This window comes from Zophobas morio, unplaced genomic scaffold (genome assembly GCF_036711695.1).
Source record: "Zophobas morio isolate AGI-343-1 ecotype UQ-CSIRO unplaced genomic scaffold, CSIRO_AGI_Zmor_V1 ptg000002l, whole genome shotgun sequence".
Taxonomy (NCBI): Eukaryota; Metazoa; Arthropoda; class Insecta; order Coleoptera; family Tenebrionidae; genus Zophobas; species Zophobas morio.
The window spans coordinates 27,108,649-27,136,389 of record NW_026972107.1 but is presented as its reverse complement, the minus strand read 5'-3'; the positions used below and the strand labels follow the sequence as shown (position 1 = coordinate 27,136,389).

General features: G+C 32.9%; 1 protein-coding gene across 2 annotated transcripts in view; it reads left to right on the top strand.

Annotated features, from left to right (window-relative positions):
* Positions 1-27,741, top strand: part of Fid (fire dancer) — a 61,883-nt gene that overhangs the window by 344 nt on the left and 33,798 nt on the right. Inside the window, exon 2 of one of the 2 annotated variants that reach the window (XM_064060023.1) lies at positions 17,607-17,790. The exons of the other annotated variant lie outside the window; for it this stretch is intronic. Within the exon in view, the coding sequence (XP_063916093.1) occupies positions 17,631-17,790 (160 nt within the window). The 5' untranslated portion in view covers positions 17,607-17,630. The remainder of the gene's footprint in view (positions 1-17,606; positions 17,791-27,741) is intronic. 2 annotated transcript variants of the gene reach the window in all.

Below are 27,741 nucleotides of genomic sequence, written 5' to 3'. Positions count from 1 at the left end.
TATGCTGGATCTTGGATACCGTTGCTGGGCCGTAGACAATTCCCGAACGTTATTTTAGCTTTTTCACACGACATTTTTTGATTATGCGATGTTAAACACTTGGAACTACATGTTGACGAGCAACAATCCGATAACAACCGGCTGATAAAAAAAGGGAGTGATAATTTCATTCAAGATTATGCTGATATTGCCCGAGAACATGTAACTCCAATCAAAAACGAATAATATGAATCAAATTATATCCCACATCCGCATTCCGTTTCATTCATATACTCAGGACGGATATGATTTTTATCAATTACACTTATGTGAGGAAAAAAAGCGAAAAAGTAGTTTGACGAAAGGGTTCTGTTATTAATCCCAATCTAATTTATTTTAAGAACAGTGGTCGTCTTTAATGGTTATGGGTTGCGTTTACCGTATCAAAACCGTTTGATGGTATTTTTAGACAACGGTGTCTGACGCGCGTATCATATCGATTTATTTCTATATAGGTCATAGTTTAGAGAAGTCTACAGATCATTGACAAATCTGCATCATTAATCCAGTCACGTTTTCTGCTATAACTATTTTTAAATCGGCGTTTGCTAAACAAATAACGGGGTTGTTATAGACGAGTCTACTAAAAATGGTGGATGCGCCGGGAGAATTTATTATGGCAACTTTTATTTTTACAGACACTTGGCAGTTACGAGTGCAGAACAACCGTGAAACATGCAGTCTGCAATTATATCGATTTTGTTGATTTTGTGCTTACATCAAATATTAATCTTTGTCTTCGATAATAACGTGCAATTACATTTGAATTTGATATATTTCAAAACGACGCTGTCAAAGTGAAAAATATAGTTTTATTCTAATGATAAGGAATAATTTGTATAACTAGCTAGGATTCTCCCTTCTACATAAGACAACTATAAAAAAAAAAACTTGTCTCAGTATCATGCTGTTATCTAATATACAGGTATCTCAGAAATAAGTGGCTAAATTCTAATCAGTTGTAGAGCTCATCAAAATCAACAACTTTTTGTAACATGGTTTTGTCAGGAGTTTTTTAGTTGTCAAATTAAAAATTGTTAAAGTTTTACAATTAAAGTTACCCGTCCATGGATTTTCAGTCCCCCATTGATACTAATAATATTTATTATGGTTAATAAGTTATGGTCAAAAACAGATACTAGGATAAGGGTATTTTTCTAATCATGTCAACATGACAAACATTTAGAGAGAAAGAGAAAGTTCTGCTCCCTAATGGCGTACGGATTTTCATAGGCCCAAATGTGGGTGTTCCGCATGTTGATTACACCTTCCCTCGTGAATCCGGCCTCATCAGTTCATGATTTAAGAGATACAAAATTTGTTTGTTCGTTTATTTTTTTATTAACCCACTCACACAAGCTTTGCCTTTGGTAAGTCTGTTGGTTTCAATAACTGAACTTTCTGGTCGTCAAAGGGGTACAGCTGTTCTTTGAGTATCCTCCTAATACTACTCTCCGATACTCCGTACACCACAATCTTCGCGTGCTAGTGCCTGGTCAAGCTTCGACACTTCCCAAAACAAACTCTTCAATATTATCAACTCTGTTACCACGTAACCTACCCCGATCAAGAGCTGCAGCTTTAAAAGATCCTTACTTTCGAAGATGCTGTACAAAATTTTTAAAAGTACGCACATTTGGTGGATGACGATTTGGGAAGTGTTCTGAAAAAGTTTTTTGGGCGTGAGCGCCGTTTCCTCGAGCCTCACCATAGGCTAAAACCATATCGATGTATTCAAGATTTGAAAATAAAGCCGATTCACCACATTTCGTCTATAAATTAGAAATCTGTGTAAAACAAATTTTAAAGAGATGACGATTAATAACATACACTTGACATAAAAATGGTTGTCAGTGTCAAAACGGGTGTTATAATACCTTTTTACTTCCCGAGCGTAAGCGAAGGAAGTATTAGGCAATTTGACAATTAGCGAAATTACTTTCCGTACAACGTATAATAGGCAATTAGCGAAACCACATTCCGTAGAACGTACAGCACGCAAAACGTAGAAAAAACTGTTATATCTAAAGAAACATAGAAAATGCAGTGTGTCTATAGGCGATTTTGTAGCTTAACGTGAAATACGTTGTACGGAACGCTATTTCGCTAATTTGTCTATTACGTTAAGATACACAATCCCCCATAGGGACAGCGCATTTTCTGTGTTTCTATAGACATAACAGTTTTTTCTACCGACTCTCTACTTTTACGTTTTCTCGACCTTTCATGATCCCTACAGTACGAAGAAATAGATCTCTCGTTTCCGTCTGCCTGTCTGTTCGTCTGTCCATCTGTCTGCCGTCCCGGATTTTTATTAGATAGATAATCTCCAAAAGTACTGGACCGATTGTTGTCAAATTTTGTATTTATATTAGGAACATCATGTAGATGGTAACCAAAATTTGTCTAATCATCCCCACCAATAATATGATACGTCACTTCAAAATTGCACATAGTAAATGAGTTTTAAAGTGTATAAAATAACATAGTCCTACACATATAGTTTATTATGCCGTATTGAGTTTTTATCCGAAACGTCCAGATTTTTTGGAAAAAAAAAATCAAAATTATAAAACAACATTTTGCAATTTAATTTTAAATCTGCAAAATCGAGTGCTTTAAAATCTTGCATATGTTTTAAAGCATGATAATTTTTTAAACAAAATAAATTTGCCTATACCCTCCGAAAAATTGATGACGTCAGCTCAAAATTCTGTTGAATAAATCCTATCTAAAATGTCTAAAATATGCTGTGATTTTTGCTGTTTTGTCATTCCATTAATATTTTGATTATTTTTTTAAATCTTCTAGACGTTCTAAAGTTATTGTAAGCATGGTAAATTGATAATCAAAATACATTTATTCCCCCAAAAAATTGATGACGTCATCTCAAAATTTTGCCTAATAAATTCTACTCAAAATGTGCAAAATATGTATGATGAGTTTTTACTTGTGATTTATCACTGCATTCATGGATTTTTTAGATTTGCTTAAATAGGTGGCTCAAAAAAAATTAATGAATGAATTTTCCCAGAAAATTTTTGGAATACAATACTGTTATTTTTAATAATACATTGTACCAATCCAAGTTGATATACGTGTCCTAGCAAAAATGTTGATGACGTCATAAAAAAATTGCGTAAAGAAAAAACTCAACTCGAAAATGCAGGATATGTTTCATTGCACTTCAGGAGCGAGGGAAGTACTGTCGAAATGACTTTCGACAAATTTTTTATTATTGTAGTGTTTTTATCGTCGTATTCGTTGATTCACTATTAAAGTCTCTCCAATCCCTTAAATGTGACATGTGGGGGCGCATACGTCGGGAGGGAAAGGAATTTGTAATGTCGGCTAAATGTCTGTCGTGGTCTGACTTTTTGACACAATTTGACATCATGTGTTTCGGTTTTTACTTGAAAAAGAGGCAAAATTTCGGTACCAGTGCCAAAGTCACAACGCCATGGGCGTGGATGATCTTCAAAGGAATATGCAGTAGGAAAGCTTTCTTTGAGGTGTTTACATTGTTATCGGAATGTGTCTCAGGAATTATGAAGCTGCATTCTGGATCACGTTTAGTACTTGCTGGGGAGCTTGAAGAAATAGGAACAGGTAGCGGTGACTTGGAACCATGGAGGAACAAAATAGGAACAGAGCCGGGTTTAAGTCTTATTTGTATAATAACAACTTTTCTCAAAGTGTTTACCACAAATGTATAACTTGTTTGCAGTATTATCACCTGAAATGGTTTTAATGGCTATACATTCCCTTAGGTAAAAGATTCATGTGGGGGTACCTACTTGTAGCATTGAAAACCTTTTTGCACCATAACCGTTTGTTCACAGTGTTTGAAGGGAATCTGTGCATTATTTTGTGGTCTCTAGGATCCTTGATTACCCTAAAAGCAGGCACAGAGCAATATGTTCTAGACATTTTGATAATATCAATTCAAGCACAAACTGTTTTGGCGCGTGACAAAACGGATTAATTACAGGTTCCTGTAACTCCCGAAGGGAGTGACATCTTTTGATATTTTCCCTTTTGACAAGTCGGACGATTGTAACCAATTGGAGAGACTTTAATAGTGAATCAACGAAGACGACGGTTTTTATTATTTGAGGTGAACATAGGCGGCTCATGAATATACTAGTACCTATGGGTGGGAAAACTGTAAAGTCGACTGGACTTTTAGGAAAACTGATATATAAAAAAGTGGTACCTTTTTCGGACTTCCGGTACTGGTTAAAATTAATGTACTTATTTCTGAGATAAGGTTCATCGACTTTACTCATTATCGTAATTCATAATGTTTGACCCAAAAATGTCAATCGAATTGATTCTGCTTACATCAAATTGATTGATGTAAGCAGAAACTTTCGGGACGGATAAATTGAAAAATAAAGTAAGAAAGTATAATTACCTTAACGACAACCTGATAATAGTAATTATATACTAAGCAGGGAAGACCCTTTCCTGGCACGAGCTGTGAAAAAATTATTATGTGTATCTGTAGATATGAGCAAAAAGAAGGGTGTTAATACTGAAAAGAATTCAGTGTGTTTTCCTCAACCTTTTTTAAAACAATAAATGTTCTGGGTCTGGGACATCACTACTTTTGGTAAAGAAATAATTGTCATTGATGGTTTTCTTTCTCTGTTTTAGCGAATTCTTTCCTATTCAAAATTAAAATGAGTGTCAAAATTTTAACATTTTCTCGAAGCAAAAGTAACGTGAAAAATTTTGTTACGATTTTTTTATTTTTATTTTTTTTTATTTGAATTATGAAAAAGTTACTGTATTGTAAAGATGACTTCTTGGAACTACACTAGATCATTTTATAAAGATTTTGAACAATAAATCTAGAATTGGCGTGCTTATGCTTTTCTGGACTGCAAACATTTTTCTAGAGGAACTATGATTTCTTTAACGTGTATATGATAATCGTACAAGTGTTGTTTTCAAATATGACACGAAATCTTTTATAAATCATAATATAAGCATCCTTTTTTACATGTACAGTTAAAGACTCTTTTGTTTTCTAACGCTCTGCCTTGTACACACGGCGACCCCCGCATTTTTTCGATTACTCTGCAGACCTTTTGCGACAATGTTCCATAGTCTTGATTACGCTTTCCGTATATTCTGCACCATCACGTGGTCTCATATTAAAGGCAAAATCGTTTAATGTCAGAGCGAGTTCCGATGCAGATATATTTCTTTCAAAAACATACCCTCTTACCATAAAAAAAAATGTTGAAATTGCTTCCATGCAGATTCTTTTGATTTTTTAGTGTTAACTGGACTAAAGCTATTTATTTCTACATCGATTTTTCTCTAGCAGTTTCGGCTAAACTGACCGGAATGCATTTTTACTTTTTACTGTTTACGTACGTTGTTATGCAAAAATTTGGGTAGATACACATCCATAAAATATTCGATTTTTCATCATTTTTACGTAAATTACGTTAATCTTTTAATTTTATTGGAATAGAACGATAAATGTACAATTTTTTTCAGGAAATAGTCTGAAAAATATCCGCTCGTGCAAATCAAATTGTCTCCTAATTTTCTTTCGTGCGCATTCGTGCACTCGAGAAAATTAAAATTGTTGACAATTTGACATGCACTCGGAGTATTACTACTGAAAATTGCAGCGGTAGGCAAGCAGGTAGCACCTGCATTAAGAAATTTAAAAATATGCTTATGCAACGATTTTAACATTAGAAAAAGTGAAAAAAATAATTATATTATTACTTTTATAATAATATTAGCACTAATTTATGGTGCACTGAAGGGTAGATGTACAAAAAACAACAAAGGAATGAAATATAAGTTTACTTATTTAACCCTAATAAAATTTAGGTAATATTTTTTATTTTTCACTCGTATATAATGATTGTTTTATATTCATGATTTGATAAACGTAAAGCGGCATTTTATATCCGGGGCACAATGAGCGGGCATAAAGAGTTATTACGCTCTCTCATTATGCCCTATTTTGCTAAACCGAATTAAACAAAAATTAAAAAAAAAAATTGTTTATTTTTAACTACTTATTTATTTTTTGACAATTTATTTAATAACGAAGATACAAATTACAATTTACAAACTTGCTATTCATACCAAACTATTCAGGTAAACTTAAACTTTTCGGAGGTGCCTCTATTGGAATTATTTCTGCCACTGCTTCCATTCTGCTAGCACCGAATAACGTATTATATAAAAATCTTGAATTGTGTTCACTTATCCTCCAACTACCTTTACAGCATAAAACATTCGTATTTAAATTAATTACAATCATCAAAAAATAACTTAGTTTACCTTCTGAAGTAAATATCTGTTGTCGGAAGCATCTTTTAGAAATTGCATGACTTGTTCGCCAGTCAAAACTCGGGATTTTTTTGCCACATAACCTTTCGGGTTTTTTATAGAAATATGTCAAACGATGATAATTAGAAATGTCTATGTTGTCGTTTACTCTTAAAGTTGTCTTGACCATCGAGTATTTTCACCATAAGGAACTGGGTGAATATTTTTCTGACTAAAAATGAAGAACACAGTTAAATAATTATTTTATAAACAGAATAACTCACCAATTCTTGGAAGTAAGCCACTTCTTAATCTTCCAATTAAGGAAAATTTTGTATTCTTTTTCATATATGAATCCTGATGTTCCAGGTAACACATTTTCATTGGCTTTTTGCGCTTTCTTCACAATGTTTTCTGGAATTTCACAATTTTCCTCATTCATTTCCGCGGTCGAAAATATACGTGTTGACACCGTGAATAGACCCCGTGTTTGCAATAAACATAGAATCTCCTTGACAACAAAATCAACGCCACGTAAATTTTTTTTTTACGAATTAATTATATAAATTAGTCTTTTTTTTAGATTTTCTCGTGAAAAATAAAAGTTTGTATGCACCACGGGCACAACTTGATGTTTATATGTTATCATTTTGACGTGTGTAAAATACTATGTATTCCTAACACAAATAAATTATATTATATTATATTATATTATAAATCTCGGGCAACTTACAAAATCTCGGTCCAGAGGCCCTCGAATATAAACATCTTCTTTGTGCCCTTGGTACATAAATAACTATTATCGCCAACCGGCAATAGAGACATGCATTACCATAGCGATTTTTGGAAGTAAACAAACACTTTATTTTACTGTAAAAATCAAGCACTTTACCTGCCGCTCATAATTGTCAACATAACCATGACTGTATGACATTCTGTCTGTCACTGTCACGGTTCCAACGAGAAAAGTTCTGATACGATTGCAGAGTCCTATGTTGAGGAATCTGTGCTCAATAAAAAGAAAATCGCAGAGACAATTTTAGGTGAAAGTCAAACTGACAACATATTTGTTATCAATGATAATTTTACTCAAGATTCACCTAATGAAATTATTAGCACGGCTAATCCTCAAACATTTTCACTTCAAACTCCTTCGACTTCAGGACTCAATTTTTATAATCCGTCAGGTTGTACATTTACATTTAATATAACAAGTAATAAGTAGATATCTTTTGACTCATTGTTATTATACGTTTACTGTCATAATAAAATGTGATAAGTCATAACATTTCCATTATTTTTAATTATAAATTTTTAAGGTTGGCGATAAAAATTTGTATGCACCACGTCAGTAAAGGATCTTTATCGAACTCGCCTGTTACTCGCCTCGCTCGCTTCGCTCGCTCGGCTCATAATCTCAGACTCGTTCGATAAAGAATCACTTTACTGACTTGGTACATAAATAACTATTACACGCAGATTTGGTAAAATTATCGGCGAATGTAAATTGCAGTAGAGGGAGAGAATCTTTTAAATCCCTACATGTAAACTGTAGCGGATCTTTCGTAGTATGTAAACTGTAGCGGTATGCAAGATCGTACCTGTAACCAAATACTGTATCCAAAAAATTAATGACGTCAGCTCAAAATCAGGTCAGCGAACACTTTTTTAGCAATGAAAATAATAGCAAAAATGGAAATAATACATAGTATGCTTTTATATGCAGTAAAAACCAAAGATATGCAGTAGTATATGCGATATGCCGCTACATACAACTACAAGTTTCGAGTCGATATGCTCAATAGTTTAGAATACGCAAATACGCTTTTTCCCGTCTCTAGTAATGATTCATAATAGCTTTATTTTGAAACACTCTAATGTCGTTTTTAAATCATTTACTTAAGTTTTATGTAAGCTCAGGTATTTTGATTATTGGATAAATCAAAAAATGATATTTGACCAAAAAATGGTTAGATTAAGCGTATTTCACTGTAAGGTTAAGAATATTTGATGGTTAAATTTCTTGGTTATTTAATTAAGCCCATTATTTTTGATTAACATGCGGTTTAAATATCTTTAAATATATTGTTCTTCGAACAGGCAAAAATACAAAAGAAAAGTGAAGCAACCGCAAAAAATACGGTTCACAATTTCTCAATCCACAAATACTGGACCAGAAATATCTAATAAAAATAATAATAATATTTCGATTTAAAAATAAGAGATTTTTATGGAAAACAATAACGAAAGGAAGTAAATTTTCGAAATAATGAAGAAGCAGTTGAAGCTTTTGTAATCTTCAGTTTATTATAGTGTGACAACTGTTGTTTCATTCACTTTATTTATCGCTCACAGTAATCTTGTGAATAACTCAAAAATTCCCAATCATAGTTCAAAAACTGCCCGTGCGAGAAATATGAGTGTTACTGATGTTATTTTTACTAAAAGTATGAATCCCGAAACATACAGAGTGAGCCACTAAGCTCGTGTTGCTTGATATCTCATTAATTATTAGAAATAGAAAAAAGACCAAAGTTGTAAAGTTTTTTGAGAATTATACTCCGAAATTAGTTTTAACTATGCAGAGACGTCACGTAACACACACTTTGTTTTTTAAATGAAACACCCTATATATTTTTACATATTTTAATTGACGTCTTCTTAGGATTTACTATTCCGGACAAAATATTTCAAACGACTTCATATTACATTGACATTAAATTGTAAGTGTGGCTTTATGAACACCTAACCTTCCCTTGCCCAGTCGCTGTCCACTTGCCAACAATTGAGTATACTGGTAGCCTTTGCAATACCTAACTAAGCCGAAATTTGTCCATATGACATACCAATTTCGCGAAGACATAATTCTCGCTTTATCAATACGAAATGCTGCTGGCATTTTAACAAAATAATTTCAAATTGCCAATATTTGAAATTTATTTACAAACGTTTGTCAGAATGACAATAAAGGGTGATTTACAATGATGGTTTTGAAAATGACAGGAGCTGATCGTTTGAAATTTTGTTTATTTTTGAAATTACGATGCGACGTTGTCACGTTATTCCAATTTTCTTATAGAGTGTTATAAAAATATTTTAATTATTACAATTTTCAGATATTGATATTTCAGTTTAATAAAACATCTTATATTTCATTACTGCATCTAATTTGTTGAGTATTTTTCTATATTTAAAGTTAATAGTGACTGATAGTACTTTTTAAGAGATACATCGGCATATCAGAAGAATGAGGACAAAAAGTAGAGTAAGATACAATACTAAAATACAGGATGTTTCGTTTGGAAAAACTGAAATATCGTTATTTGAAAATTGTAAAGTTTTAGATTTTTTATAAAGCATATATGACAGAATTAATAAATTTGTTCATCGTTTGACTCACTGTCGCTAGAAGAATAAATATTTGACATTTTTTATAATTTTTCATTCGGCTCATTTAAAAAAACAACACTTTTGGTCGAGCAAAATGTAAACAAAGCAAGAGTATAAAAGTAGTTTAATCCACGGTATGCGCTTTTCAAAAAAATTTCGCTACTGAAATACCGGTGCTTGGTTAAAGTTTTGGTACAGTAATTTACGATACAAGGGCTTTTACATTACGAGGGAACATTTAAAATTACCGAGTAATGTAAAACCTGATAACTTTACGTGCATCGCATAGATGCATCGTAACACGTTTTATTTTATCCCAAAATAAGACCGCTACAATAAAAACATAGTGTCAGAAAAAATTGACTTACATAAATACAGCGTGTTATTGAAAGGTACGTAGAAAATAAAATCGGCAACTGGTCTCGAAATATGGCTGCTAAAAGTAAAAAAAAAAAAATAGGTAAAACTGTTCTCCTTTTAGCGATAAAAATTATTAAATTTTACGTCCAAATTCGTTGTACACGTCTGATAAAAAGGTCATCTTTCGTTTCTATAGCAACAAAACGGTGTCTTATTTTTTTATTATTGTTACAGTTGCTAGGATTTACTAAAATAAATTAATTTTACCTATTTATCCTTCAGTAGCGTCTAAAAAGGTTGAATAAGAGTTAATTTTCTCCTTATAATTTAGATAACACAAAATAAGTTTTTCGGACTTCTTAGACTTGGCGAAGAACTGTCAATTTTGTTGTACGTTCCTTTCAGTAACACCCTGGATGTAAAAGCAGCAAGAGAGAAACTAATTCCAATGAAGTCTGCGGACAGATACCAAAATGAAATAAAAGTTTTTAAAAATTGGGCACAAAACAATGGGGCCACTTTCGTTGACTAGGAAGTAACTTTGGGTTATGTTTCGGAACTGGTAAGACGTATGTTGAGTCTCGTGTGTTTACAATGTAAAATCAAAGCCGCGAAAGGCCCAAAAAGTGTTTGGAGCGTTTAAACTTGGAAGTTGTGAATAGTGAACTACAATAAGTGCAATGTTGCAATAAGAACTCTCTGGATCTGCAGAGACGACTGTTCTTAGTATGGAGTATGGAACCTTCTCCATAATCATAAATAAGGCCCTTGAATCTAAACTTAAGCCCTTGATTGAAGAGATAGAAATGTTAAGAAGGCAGGTTGAAATTTTGAAGGAGAGCAGCATTGATCTCATAGAATTACTCATAAAAAATAAATCAGCGTTAAGTGAGTCAAATATTTTTTCACCGTTTGTATCTTCTCTGGGTTTGAATGTCCGTAACGAGGAGAATTCCCAAAATAAAATGGTTGTTAAAAACAACAAGTTGAAAAAGTGGGTGATAAACTTATCACAGCAGGTCATAGTAAGGTTAAAACATTTGCTATGTAATCGAGCGATTCAAGTTATGTCGATGATGGTGAGTGGCAAACTCAAAAAAAGCGACGACGCCAGAAGGGAGTGAGTGTAAAGTATGTAACATCTAATGATAACAAGAAAGGTCTACTTGCAAAAATAAATAATAAGGGCTTACACAAACCTATCGAAAATGTTCATAAAGTTAAGGGCAATCAATTACTAATTGGCACCGCAATGGATGAAAATGCATTTTTTGCTGCTAAAAGAGATAAAAAGAAGACTCATGTTCACGTCACACGTATAGATCCTTCGGTTTTAATGGAATCGGATAGGGAGTACGTTATTAAAAAGCTTCATATATAAAAACTAGAACTTCTAATGCGATCCACATTAGTAAACTTACCTCGAGATTTCCAAATTTTTAGAGTTCCTAGAATATTACTGTTCAGGTTGAAGTAATAGACCTCTTGTTGAGTAATGAGTTTTGGCTAAACGGAGCACCTGTCAGAAAATTCTTTCAAACTGAAGAAAAGGAAAAAGCTGAAAATTTTCAGGAACATCGTGTCAGTGCTTCAGAGACATAGTACTGGCAACGAAGAGAATCGACAAAAGGGATAGTACTAATGCTTTAAAAGTGTTGCATTTAAATATTCAAGGACCATTGGGCAAATAAGTATCTTTGAATATTCACTTAACAGAAGAAGATGGGGACGAACTTTGTCTGAGTGAACATTGGTTACCCTATGATTAATTAAAATGTGTTAATTTCCTCAAAGGTCACTATTAGAACCTATTTTATTTATTATGTTTAGCAATGAGTTATCTCTTGCATGTGGTAAATATGGTAAAATGGTAAGCTACGCGGATGATACAAGCATACTTGTATGGAGTGGTATCGGAAAAATTTAGTTCACGACTATTGTAAAGTGAATGGACTACATTTAAATAAAACCTAAACTTAAACTTACTCTATACAACTTCTACACGATGGATTGTAGCGTGAATCGTCGTCACCATGCGGTGTTTCTCGAAAATACTTACCTACTTAGCAATTTTCAGTATGTCTATAATTTCACAAATTTTTAGTAGGCCTTTTACTGTTGCCTAGGATATTCGTTGTTGACAAATTGAAATTTTGAAAACTTTTCAACAAGTTCTGTGTGTAAAGAAAATGAATCGATTCGGCAAGAATTCTAAGCAAGAAATTGAACAAGCGAGCTCTTCAAATAAGCGAGCCAATACTGTGAAAACAGAAAAATATGTAGTTCGTCAGTTCGAACAGTTTTGAGCCGAACGAAGTTCCGTTTTAAACAATGATAAAAACGATGAAAATATTTGCAAAATTTTCGAAGACTGGGCATTTAACATACGTAAATTAGATGGGACTGACTATAAAGAAGCTGTAGTCAAAACAGTTTGGAACTTAACGGCAAAACACATCCAATTGGAATATACGGTAAACAGTGTTTTTCATCATTTGTATATTGTATTATAAGTTTGGCAGTTAATAAATGTTTTCACGCCAAAACAATGCCGTTAAATAACTTCTTACAGACGTCTCTCAAATTGTCGCTCTGATCGAGGATGGTCGTAGTCAGCGCTATGCATATTTTCAGGGTGGCCGATTTTTTGCTGGTCAGTGCATTATGAAGAATTTGGACGAAACGTAGACCCTTTCAAAAGTATCATATTTGACAGGGCATGAAAAGCCATGGATGCAAAGCGCAAAATTCTTCAAAACATCCTAGAAAAACGGAAGAAAAGTACAACTGCGTTGACCAATGAAGAAGTGCGAAAATGAAATTACCCCAAATGGATTACAAAAAAAGTTTTAACATATTGCATCAGTAGAGCTTGCCCGACAGAGTGCTGAAGTGTGGTCTTTTCTAATTGATTTCTTTAGGGACGAAATAAACAATCATGGTTCGTCCACAGGCCGATTAGAATATAATCCACTATTCACTAAAACTACACAAGGACGTGACCAACAAGGTGATAGTAAATGGTTGTTTCCCAACGTAGAAAATGAAAATCTGTGCCCTGTAAGGTTGTTTAAAAAACTGCGTACTAAACGGACACTCCATATAAAAATACGTCGCTTGTTTTTTTGTACTAATAAAAATTGGAATCAAAATAGCAACAGTTTTTGGTTTAAAAATGCACCGAATAGACCAAATCAGCTACGTCTGCCATTGGCAATGATACCAAAAAAGTAAAGATTTCCAACCACTCAAATCGATCTACAGCCATCAGTCACCTTTCAGAAGCTCGTGTAAGTTGTCAAGAAGTAATTGAAATTACTGGACACGGAAGCACAAATTCTCTGAAACCCTACTTACAATTAAATCAAAATCACCATTGCAAAATAGTCAACAATTTAAGAAATAAGGGCCAATCAGAGACAACAGCACCAAATAAATCTTATATTTCTGTAGAAATTTCAAATCTGTCTTCAACAGAAGCATCAACAACTGATACGAAAACCAATGTTGTATATATTGTGTTTTAATATTACTTATGGAAAAAGCGATGTATAAAAAATGTTGATTTAAAATTTGAATAAATAACTTATCATGTTGTAGTCGTTATATAGTCTATCCGAACACAACTCCGAGTCCAGAATAACTAATCTAAAATGCAACTCTTATTAGCTCGACGTGTTGCTTCAAAATACGTCTCGTTAATCGTTACATTTTCGGTTATTGTGGATGTTCTCCTTGCATTACTTATGAACATCGCATAATAAAAGCCTTCTATATATTTAGTCCAAGAAATATGAACCACCCTCAGTGTGGACAAAAATCTCTATTATAAAAACAATGTTGCTGACACACGAGAACATCGAGATTTCATTATAGGTTAAATCGTTTAACTTCAATAAGAACTCAGTGGAAACGTCATCACGAATGTGGACAGTTCGGTTTTTAGCCAAGAAAGGGTGTATTTTTTTGACTTTATTATGTTGTTTCTTGTGCATTTAGCGTTAAAATGTAAAATTGACTAAATCACAATTTGTAATTTTATAATTTTTTTTGTAATTTTGAAGCACTATGATTTTCATTTTGCAACTAGTGTCAAGATGAAGAGTAATAATTGAAATTTATGTGAAAATTTTATTTGTAATTAAAGTAAAATGTAGAATTTGTTAAATTAGAAAAACAAACACCATTTGACCTGACCGGACCTGACCTGTACCTATTTAAAATTTAAAATGCGGTAAGCAACTCTCAAAGATATTTAAAAATAAACATTTATTAATATTGTCACCAATTTTAAACAATTTTTGCCTATTGTTTGGTTACTTACCAAGATAAATATATTTTTATGTTATTGCTTAACACAAAGACATTTTCTTTTCTAGAAGATGTCTTCAAAAGCGATTCTTTTCCACTATCATTCTCCTCACTTCCGAAATTTTCGTTCTTCTTCTTTCTAAATTCTTGAAAATATTCCTTGCAAAAGGGAGCAGATCGTTGAAACTTTTTGCAGGATTTAAGATGAGGCACGTGCTCGATTACCCAATCATCTATTATACATATATTACTTCCCGAGCGTAAACTAAGGAAATATAGTAATCGAGTCCATCGGGCAACTGCCAATTTTATATTTTTAGGACGTTTCATGATCACTAAAGTACGAAAAGAATGGTCTCCCATTTCCGTTTGTTTGTTTGTCCGTCTGTCCGTCTGTCTGTCGATGTTTATTAGACAGATTATCCGCGAAACTATTGGACTGATTGTTGTCAAATTTTGTATGTACAGCTGGCTTCACAAAAAACGGGAAAATATGAGCAAATCAGGTTCTCATAGATCAATGAAAAGCAATGGGAATATGACGTTCACGTCACTATCATTTGTCGCGTTTTTTATGAAACCAGCTGTAAGTATATTATGATAATGTGGATGATAAAACACTAACCAAAATTTGGCTAATCATACCCACCAACAATTCGATGACGTCATTTCAAGGATTCTATTTTAAAATGATTCGGTTTCAAATTATCGTAAAAAAATTAATATAGTATAATAACATTTTACCACTAACTCAGGATATAACCGTCCATAGTCTTGCGGCTTAGGTATTAGGACGCGGACCGGCGGTCGATGCCAAATTTGGCCATTTCTTTTTTTTTTTCTCTTGCACTTTGACAATATTATCTTCTCGTACGTTGAGGGGGATCATCACAAATGTTTTATTGACCAAATGAAGAACGAGCCACCCCATTTTCTCGAAAATGTGAGAATACTCAGGTCTTTATATGATAGTGATAAAATAAGTATTATAATAATATTCGGAACATTTTGTTCGCTTATGGCTTAATTAATAATTTTAATCCTCTGTTTTGAGGCGACAAACTCCTTCAAATCAAACCAATTTCTACGTGCCATTCTTCCGAAGTATAAACACATACTTGAAGTTAATTAAAACTAGTTTTTATTACTGAGAGGCCATTTTTTTTCCGTTGCTTATCTGTTGTAAATATATTTTACATTGTCCGCATTGTGCAATTTACACAATTCCTTGCAATTTGGGCGCCCACGGCGCAGAGGCTGAGGGGATATTACATATGCGTTTGGTTTTTACATTATAGATGTTATCATAAAACAAACATCGCTAAATCTAACTTTATAAATATAATTTTTCAAAGAATCGATTTGTACTTCAGGAGCGAAGGAATTTCTGTTGAAATAAATTTCGACCAATTTTTTTAAACACTGTAAAAAGCAACAAAAACGTTTAATTGCTGATAATTTTTACAAACGAAATGAACATCGGGGTAGATGTGAACAACTTCATAAAAACTGTCAGTTTGTTCTTAGTTAGGAACCAACAACACGTTCCGTAAATGTTTACAAGCATGAACACTGAAGAAAACGATGCAGTACCAGAGGAAATCGAAGAAGCAGCTAAGAGAGCTATCCACGATTTGCTTCCGACGAAGGCGAGGCAGTAGTACGAGATCGCTTACAGCCGATGTTTTATTTTTTATTAACAATTTTACTTTTAACACCAGTGTTAATAGCATATTACATAACGAGCAGGCTCGAGGTGAACTAGTTCTCGCGACACAGGAATGTTACTTCTGCCGAGGTTTGTATACTGTTTTATTCACAATCGTTTTAAATAGATTTATCTTGTAAATTGCTAATAAAATTCAACTTTTAACATTGACAAACGTCAAATTCAAGGTAATGGCCGGTGATAATAATGTGAAATAAAATAGGGGCACCAATCAAAAAGTGGCTAAGTCTTGACCACACGGTCTATTTACTTTTATAATCGCTGATTTCCATCTTCCATTAATTACACATATGGAATGTTTTAGGATCGAAAGTGACATTTACTTCCATCTCTTGGGAGGAAAGTAACAGATAAGTGACATATGTCACTTGAAATTGAAGTGAACTAAGTAATAGCTCAAAAAACCTACATTTAATAGTGTTTGTATAAAAAACTATCTTTGAAATTATGTTTTAAACTTATAAAACTGAGTTCTCGAAAAATAGCATGCGTATGAAAAGTGGGTTTTCCATGATCGTGTAAAAGTTAATTAACTCGCTTCGCTCTTTTACACTCACTGAAAAACTACCACTTTTCTTTACTTATTAAACAATCTAGTGTTATTTTATATTAAACTATAATGTAAACCGAAGATACAATTTTTAGATTATTTCACACATCCACTGTAATTAATAAACATTTTGTCACGTTTCCCTAGAATCAATAACTAAAATATGTGTTAAATCCAGCACCGTGTAAATTCGCAGCATACTTCCCTAATATTATTCCATTCCCCCGCCCATAAGCGTTCTCAAGAAGTTCTCAAAGAACGATATCTTAGAATACGTGCTTAGAACCTTATTAAACAAAGTTCAACGCATAATAAATTCTGTACCACTAACTCATGAATCATTAGACACTGAAGAATTTGGGTCTCTACGAGAAAAGAGATTAAACAAAAAAAAAAAAATAAAAGAAACGAAATCTAAAAAATCAGCCACTAAATTTGTTAATTGTTATTGATGAGATCAACAAAGCATGACCATACAAGTGTAATTAAAAAGAAACAAGTTTGTTGAGTTTTATGTGTAGTAAATGTTAAATATCCGTGCTGCTCTTTGATAAATGAAGTAAAAAATTCGTTGTGTCACAATAGTGTAAATTACAGTGTGATTTTTTTTATAAATGGCCGTGTTTAGACAATATTCCAATATTTCATTGATCTCCTATTTGAACCAAATGCGGCACTTCACCATCTGCTACAAAAAGTTATAGCTCGGTCGTGGCAAACAAGAGAAAACTTTTTTTCAATTTCATCAGTTTTAGTTTTGATCGCAAGTGCGGTTACGTTTAGGGAATAAATGAATATTTTATGGTGCACAGTCGATTTCACTTCCTAAATTATATGAAATTTCCGTTTTTGATGATGACATGACATATGGATTCTAACATGATCTCCTTCATCTAACATCAGTTGATTTTTCCATTACAGGTTTGGAAAAGGACTTGATTGATCATGCCGGTGGATGAGCGTGTGGCACGAAGCGTTGCTCTTGAGCAGGCCTACGTGCACGATGTCTATGAACAATTCTACGACAACCCCAGAAGCAAGCCCTGGCCGAAGGTACAACAATTTCTGCAAGACTTGGAGCCTGGTTCCTTGGTGTGTGATGTTGGTAAGATATAACGCTGTAATTACGTGTTAGTTCGTATTATTACTTCCCGAGCGTAAGCGAGGGAAGTATTGTAATCGAATACGTCGGGCGACTTTCTAATTTTACGTTTTTTCGACTTTCGATCACCCCTAGAATACGAAAAAATAGGTTCCTCGTTTCCGTCTGTTTGTCCGGATTTTTATTAGACATATAATCTCCGAAACTACTAGACCAATTGTTGTCAAATTTTATATGTATATTAAGAATATCATGTAGATGGTAAAACGCTAACCAACATTTTTCTAATCGTCCCCATCAACAACGTGATGACATCTCCTTATAATTTTATACAATAAGCATAAGTTAAATTTCATAGAATATTATATTCCCACACTTGTGTTTTGTGAATCCGCTCTGCTCTTGTTTATTATTACTATTAAGTTAGGACCTACCACTGACCCGGAAATGACCGGCATTGAGCCAAGACTTCTATAATTACGGGTACTAAGACCAAGTAATGCTACTATTCTGTAATCTCATCACATTCCCAAAAGCCTAGCGTAACTACTGATCATTTATCTGCGCATCACTTGAAATGTAACCTATTCTAACTGAGATGATCAGACTGTTCGAGAAAACTACGAACAATAACACATGTTCCTCACAAAACAACTTTTTGCATTTTGACAATTATTGAATCATTTAAGTGTAAATATTTCAAATTCTCAACTAAACTATTTGGTACTACACCTACATTGGAGATAACTAAAGGTAGAATTGAAATTTTCTCAAGATTCAGCATTGCTTTCATTCCTATTGATAATAGCAGATATTTTGAAATTTTGGTGTGGTGTGTTTGTACGAGTATTATGTTGTGTGTGTTAGGAACAGCAATGTCAATGAGATTGGCTTTATTGGTGTGTTTCTTTATAAGTATGATATCTGGTCTATTGACTGTAATGTTTCTGTCTGTAGTATCTTGAACCAAGTTTAGATTTGTTACTAAGTCTTTGTGAATGATTTTGGCTGCGTTGTAGTCAGTTTGTGCCAGTATACTATCGGATGAAGTTATGTGCTGAATCTTTTTGGGTTTTTCTGTACAAAGTCGATAACAATCGCATAAACCGCATAAACAATATTTGGGTTTTTGATTATGTATTTTCTGTAATTCTTGGTATGACTGCTTGGTCTTAAATACCAAACAAAAACCCTTCTGTTTCATCATATAAATTTGATTTTCTTAGCCAAGTCAATGATATTTTCTTGCTGATGTGAGTTTCTTCTAGTTCTTTGAAGAATTTTCCATGCAGCTGTTTTTGTATCAGCCCACTTATTATGATAGATTGTGGGGTGTGGGGATTTTTTCGGTATTGGATAGATTTAAGGGTGTGTGGTTCAAGTGTGCCCTTGTTGGTGCGAAACAATTCGTTTCTGCCTGCCCGTCTCAGGAAATATTTCTTCAATTCCGAAACTTGTCTCTTGTGTAAATTTTCTAAGTTCTGGAATCCCCTTCCTGTTGGTAATGAAAATCTCTCAATTGATGACTTCGGATAATGTCTTCTATATTGTGTGAATGATGTTCTTGTTGAGATGCTTAAATTTTCCAAATCAGTGTTTGACCATTTAATTATTCCAAAAGAATATGTTAGCAGTGGAACACGGAATATATTTACTGCTTTGATTAAATGATATTCTGATTAAAAACAAAGTAGATTGTATGTGGTCACTTGGCAAGTTGAATTTCCGGATTCTTAAATATAATTCGCGTCAACACGATATCTTTTACTGCCTCCGATGTAATAGTAATACCCTTATAAAATTTCCAGTTATTTCTGGCTGCAAAGCCTGTAATAGAATATTTCATAACTGTCACAGATAATTTTCAGTTATTACTAGTAATATATGTAGTAACAATATATGGTATTCTTTATCTATTTCTTAGTATCTTAACAATTCCTTGATTAATTAATTTTTCGTTTTGTTTTCACTTAACTTTTTATGCACCTTGTCTTTCCCTGTAATTGGGATTAACCCGTTGGGAAAGATGTCAATAATAATATGAACAATAATAATATTAATAATAATAAAACGCTAACCAAAAGTTGGCTAATCATTTCCACCACCAATAAAATGACATCATCTCCAAAATTGGCCATTGTAATTTTCTTAATTTTACAAAATACGATATTGTACTTGTGATGTATGAATCCGTACTGCCTTTTCACCCTATAGATCTATAGATTTAACTTTGAAACTGCAAAACGAATGATCTGAAATCTTGTAAATGTTTTAAGGTTATCGTAATCATGATAAACCGTTAACAAAAAATTGTTCGTTTATACACTCCCAAAAAACTGATGACGTCATCTCGAATTTTTTTCGATTAAATTTTATGTAAAATGTGCAAACTATGATGACTCTACGTATACTTGTGGTTTACCAATGGACGCATAGTTTTTAGAATAAATTACTTATACAGGATTACTAAAAAAAATCATGAGTGGCTAATTTATTGTATTGATTAACTTAAGAACGACTTGCTCCATTTTCTCGAAAATTTGGCAATCAGTACTTCTATTATTAGCATTACACTTCATCTATCCAATATGGTCCTTGCAAAAATGTTGATGATTGAAAATTTGGTATTGGCAAAACTCACTTGCAATAAACGCGTATCAGGTTTCATTATCTTTACTTTAACATTATATACATACCGTCGCGAGCAAAAACCTCTGGTCGTCAATGTCTTTTTTTTACACATAATTAAATGGCAAACACTGACACTGACGACGAGAATTTTTTGCTCGCGGTGGTATGTTTATTTTAACTTGTAAGGATTATCATAAAAAAATAAAATTCGCAAAATCAAATGAGTTTCGAAAAAGCTGGGGCTGTACTAGGGTGAAGGAAGTTCTGTCGAAATGACCTTTGATCATTTTTTTTAGTTTGCTTATTAAATGCACAAATTTAGAAATTGAAATTAAGATTAAAATGTTTTGAAGGCGAAGAAACTTGAATTTTTAGTAATTATTTAATTAATTAATTAATTAATTAATTAATTTATTTATTTATCGAGAACGAATAACTCAAAACAGTATACAAAATAATTATGTTTTTTTTTTAATATATGAATAGAACTTGTAATAATTTATACTTTGTTCTATTCGAACAAAAGTTTGTTTACTTTCTACAACAATGAAAAAGAAGTACCTAACTAAATCAATACGTACGGAGTCGTAAAAAGTGATTATTGCTCAGTTCAGATTAAGTTGGTAGCGTGTAAAACCGCACTGTAAAACTGAGGATTTCACGGCGGCGAAACTGTCACTTGCTAAATATGTATGCAGTGATTTTCTAATACATCTGTACGCGAATTCTGTGTATTTTACCAAACGTCTTTGTTATTTTGTATCTATTGTCACTAGGTTGTAGATTACACACCATAATTTGGCAATAGTCTTTTTCTTTCAGTAATTTTTTTAATCTCGAACTATGTTTCGGACTCACATTAACGCAAATGATGGCATTATTTGACAATGATGGCATTACTTGGCATTGCTTGAGTTAAAAAATTATTCATTAAAATAAAATAATACAGATAATAATATCAGAGTATTACCACCACTTGCCACAGAAGGATTTAAACATTTTCAGCAAAAACTCGCTTGCTGAAAATTGCAAACGCTCTACCTTCCACAACGACGAAAACATTTTCCGATCACATTTAAACACATTAACAACATACATACATATATAATAACAATACCTACAAATTTTACAAAACAACATTTCAAATCGAATTTAAAATATAACGTGACAAAAAACGAAAAACTTCATTTAAAATTATCAAATTTAAGTCTGAGATTTTTTTTATGATTACCCCTATGAGCTTAAATTAATATATGCTTGGATTGTTAAAGTACAGGTAAAGAAGCATCGTATGCTTATCTTTCTAGAGAGTTTTTCATTGCAAAATTTTGTGATAACGTCATTATCATTTCAGCAAGGACACGTATATCAATTTGAATAGGAGGAATGTAATATTATTAAAAACAGTACTGTAACCTGAAATTTTCAGGAAGATGGGGCAGGCAATAAAACATTTCTCCTCTTTCATTAATTTTTTTAATCACCTTGTATTAGTAATTCCAAAATATATTAAAGTATTATTGATAAACCAAAGTATAGACTTTCAATACTGTGCATATTTTAGATTTATTTGGTAAAATTTTGAGATGACGTCATCAACTTTTTTTTGAGGGTGGATAAATGGATAAATTTTGATTAACAATTTACTATACTTACGGTAACCGTAAAACGTTTGCAAGATTTCAGAGCATTCGGTTTTGCAGTTTCAAAGTTAAATTGCAAAATTTTGATATTTTTTGTAAAAATCTGCATGTCTAGGGTAATACAAACTCAAAGTGGATTTATGAATGACATATACAGGAGTATATTGTTTTATAAAATTTAAATAACATTTATTCGGCAAAATTTTATGATGACGCCGTTTTTACGGGAGTCGTGAACGGATAAATTTTGATTAACGATTTACCATGTTTCCACTAACTTTAAAACGTCTAAAAAATTTCAAAGCTTTCGCTTTTGCAGATTCAAAATGAAATCGCAAAATGGTACCAGTACAAAGGTCACGTCATCATATTGTTGATGGGATGATTAGGTAAAGTTTAGTTAGCGTATTACGAAGTTAGGATCTCCATAGTAAAATTTGACCATGACAATGGAAATGTGAAATAAAAATATGTCAAAACTTTTTATCATTCATTAATAATGGTTCTCAAGCCACTAAGGCATAACTCACGGTTTAGATTAAGAAAAATTCTTAACTTAACCGTATAGACTGATGATTTTTTTACTTCCCGAGTGTAAGCTAAGGAAGAACTGCAGTCAAGTGCACCGGTCGACTGGCCACTTTCATGACCTTTAGAGCAAAACATAGGCCTCCCTTTTCCGTTCGTCTGTCTGTTTGTCGGTTTGTTTGTCCGTCATCTGTGTTAATTTTTGGTAGAATCTCCAGAACTACCGAACCGATTGTTATCAAATTTTATATGTGTATTATAAATATCATATAGAAGGTAAAACGCTAACCAAACTTTGTGTAATCATCCCCACCAACAAAATGATGACGTCACCTGAAAATTGTACATAGTAAATGGGTTTCAAACTTTATAAAATAACATAGTCCTGCACGTGCAGTTTCTGAATCAGTGTTGAGTTTTTACCCAAAACATCCAGATTTTTGGAAAAAAAATCAAAATTATGTAATATATAACAACATTTTTCCATTTAATTTTGAATCTTTAAAACCGAATGCTTTGAAATTTTCCAGATGTTTTAAAGTTATAGTAGACATGGTAAATTTTTAATCAAAATCCCCCCTCCCAAAAAAATTGATGACGTGACCTCAAAATTTTGTCGAATAAATCCTATCTAAAATGTACAAAATGTGATATATATACTTGTGATTTATCATTCCGTTCATATTTTTTAGATTTTCTTATACAGTGTTACTTAAAAAGATTATTGAACAAGTCAATTTACTTTTTTGATTTAAATTAGGAACTGCAAAACCGAATTTTACAATTATTGTAAGCATGGTAAATTGTTAATTAAAATATATCCGTTTATTCCTCCCAAAAAATTGATGATGTCATCTCAAAATTTTGTCATATAAATTCTACTCAAAATGTGCAAAATATGATGAGATTTTACTTGTGATTTATCCTTTCATTCATATGTTTTAAATTTACTTATACAGGTGGCTCAAAAAAAATTAATGATTGAGTCAGTTTATTTTATTTGTTAAATCAGGAACGGTTCCTCTATTTTCCCAGAAAGTTTGTAATAATAATGTTATTATTACTACTACACTGTACAAATTCAAGTTGATATATGTGTTCTTGCAAAAATGTTGATGACGTTTTATCACAAAATGTTGTAAAGTAAAATCTCATTTGAAATGTACGCGTAGCATGCTTCTTTACATTTACTTTCAGACTACATACATATGTTTATTTCAACTTATAGGGGACCTCATAAAAAAAATAAAATTCGCAACTTCCAATTTTATAGTTTTTCAAAAACGCTGGATATGTTTCATCTCGTACTTCAGGTGCGAGGGAAGTTCTGTCGAAACAACCGTCGACCATTTTTTTAGAATTGCTTATATAGAGTAACGCAAATAAATTAATGAATGAGTCAATTTATTTTATTGATTCAATCAGGAACGCTCATTCCATTTTCCCAAAAATTTAGGAACGCATTACTGTTATTATTAATATTACACAGCAGCAATCCAAGTTGATATACGCGTCCTTGCAAAAATGCTGATGACGTCATGACAAAATTTTGTAAAGAAAAAACTCATTTGAAGCATACGCGTAGCACACTTCTTTACATTTACTTTAGTATTACATACACATATTTATTTTAACTCATAAGAAATAAAATTGCAAAATCAACTTTTATAATTTTTTGAAACACTTTCATGTGTCTGTGGGCGAGGGAAGTTCTGTCAAAACAACTAGAACACTGTTTTCTAAAAATATTACGTTGTACTTTTAGTTAGTACTAATATTGTAAAAGCTTGTGTCAGGGCGTCAACGTACAGAATAATTTTATTTGTATTAACGATTTTCTAAAAATGTTCTTTGTTGTATCTTCCAAGCAGTAAATATTCTCTTTCCGGGACACTCATTCTAAGATATATTGGGGATTACTGCTAATATCACTTCTGATTTGGTTTATGCCGGTATTTTTCAGAAGAAACATCTCAGACTTAAGAAGAAATGAGTTTCGAGTAATCCCCAGGCGTTGGAGGTAAACGTGCACACCATATACTTATATACACATTATTTATCTATATTAATAAAAATGAATCGCCGAAATGTATGTACGCTCATAACTTCAGAACGACTGCACCGAATTGGACGATTCTTTTTTTTTTACGTGTACCTTATTGTCAGGACAAGGTTTATACAGGGTGTTATTGAAAGGTACGTACAACAAAATGGACAGTTTTTCGCGAAGTCTAAGAAGTCTGAAAAACTTATTTTGTGTTATCAAAATTATAAGGGGAAAATTAACCCTTATCCAACCTTTTTAGACGCTACTGAAGGATAAATACGTAAAATTAATTTATTTTAGTAAATCCTAGCAACTGTAACAATAAAACTTTTGTCAAGACTAAATGTTGCTATAGAAACGAAAGATGATCTTTTTATCAGAGGCGTACAACGAATTTGGACATAAATTTTAATAATTTTTATCTCTAAAAGGAGAACACTTTTACCTGAACTTTTTTTAACTTTTAGCACCCATACTTCGAGACCAATTGCCGATTTTATTTTGTACGTACCTTTCAATAACAGGCTGTATGTAAGAAAATTTATAAAAAATAAGACGGATAAAAGATAAAAAAATTTTAAAAATTTTGCATGGGAATCGCCACTTCGAATGAATTTGAATAGTTGGCGTTCCTGACGGACCTGTCGCCTAACTGACGTGTCACACAAAACTATTTCTTCCGTGCGATTGTGAAAAAAGTATTATTGCATTTCAAATCGTTCTTTGTTTTTTCGTAAAAAAAAAACGTCGTTTATTTTAAGAAAAGTCTTAGTTAAAGTGAATTTAGTTACACATTGCGAAAGTGTCTTATTAATTTTGATCTGCCATTCTATTTACCAATGTTCACTTTGTTGGTTTCGACAAAACTTCAAACTTTACCGTTATTCGAGGATTTAATTTGAAGTTTTCAATATTTTAAAATTCTCAAGACAAAATTTACAGATTTGATTGACTGTGAAAATAATTCTGTCTCGTTTTATACGATAAGCTGACATAAGTCCACGAAGTCAATCAAATGTGCGACGAACTACCTAAGGTGCAAATCGCGATGATTTATTTCAAGGGTAATTCGGATACGGAAGTTGATCAGCGTTGTGCTCATAATCAACATCATAATCAAACATTGAAACGAGACATTGGACGGTATGAATAAAACTGAGTAGATACTCATATTCGAAGTACGAAATACCTACTTCATTATTACTCTTATATACCTGAGCATCTACCCGATGTACTGTGTATCGACTTGCAAACATTGTATCTCCCCGGACACAAATTGAACATTTACGCGTTTTGTGAGCATTTAATCTAAAAATGAGCATCGGCGTGGCAAATGACTATTTGTCCTTATAAATGATAAATTAAATGTAATATTTTTTTTTTCCTTAAGAATATAGAGTTAACACAGTTAGTTGAGTTACAAAAGTCTCTTTTGCTCCACGTTGGCCACCAACGAGCGATTTTCATGATTTTTGTGAAACTTTGCTGGTTTTGAATTTGAATTTTCTGTCCTCGATAGTTGATGCTCAGCAAGAACCACGGGAAGGTCTGGAGCAGATCTCGCTAGGAAAGGAGAGGGCTCGGAATTGTTAATGAGGGAGAGAACGTTATACCTACAGTACAATACAACGGAAATACAATACAGGTACCTACAATCTAGCTACAATACAGAATACACAACAGATACAGATACAATTCAGATACAATACAAATGCAAAGTTAGTACCCAATACACCACCGGAAGAAATTGCACCAAAAATTGAGAATGTTGCAAAATGAAAACCCAAGCAAGCACACCGATGGAACTCGGGACGAAATCTATTTATTGGTCGCAGCGCTCACACGCCCAAGGGAGAACGCAGCCGCATAAATCCAAGGTCGTCTTACCTCATTCTCAAAGAACGATGCAACCCAGCGTCTAAGGGCCAAAAGAACTCCCCAAGGCCAAAGCGTCTGACGACATGGAGAATTCAAACCCGGAACCAAAGAATGCACTGTTGCAAAATTAAAACCCAAACAAATGCACAATGAAAACAAAGCATTTGCACCACTGGAGCTAAATTGGCAAGACCCAAGTTAAGTTAGTAACACATACAATATACAGTACAAAATGCTTCAATTACAAAAGTTACAATATACAAATTTCTCCACGTTTGCCAACAAAGAGCGATGACTGTGCTCGCTCCTTGCTGTTGCCCAGCAAGAACCAAACAATACGAGGAGGTCTGGAGTGCGTCTTGCCATTAAAAGAGAGGACTAGGGTTTGATAGCATGGTTAAGGACACCGTATTTTGTAAATTTGGACGCCGTAGTTTAAAAATGATGCATACGGTATTTTGTGAATTATGAACGCTGCACTTTGTATATTCCAAAGCCGTACTTTATCAGTCCTGAATGCATGTTATTAACAACATATTTCAAAATAAATCGGGCATTTTTGGAAAAATATCCACTTTCCTTCGTGTTCACAGCACGTAACACAAAACATTTTCGCTAATATTTATTAACAATAAATTAGAAATTCGCGAACACGTGCTATTTTTAAGCCAAAACGAAGCTCCAGTGTTGCTGCTACCAGACCGGAATCAAAACTAAGCACAGAGGATGGAAAAAATGACCTTTTATCAGGTAGCTCATGTGACAGTGACGTCATCGTACGTCACGATGAGATTGCAAAAATTATTTTTCATATTTTAGATCAGAAATTGTACATTTTCGGGGTTAATTTAACAATGTTTAAACAAACTAATTTGTTTTTGCTAACCTCGTGTTCTTAGGAAGATGGATTTCGGTTTAATTATCATATATTGGTAGTTATCATATTTGAACATTATGCATTCTATTAATTATGTTTAAATTTTATTTAATTATATCGCGAAAATGTATAGCTATGACCCAGCAACTTCAATCGTTTCGAAAATTTATCCAAAATGTAAACATTGTCGACCAAATGAATCACGGAATCCGATAAATTAAAACTGAAGTCGTACTTACCCTGTTTTCGGTCTTTTTCGGAAAAATATTCATTTTCGTCCGTGTTCACAGCACTAACACAACAAATTTTCCTTAATATGTATTAATAATAAAATTGAAATTCGCTAAAAT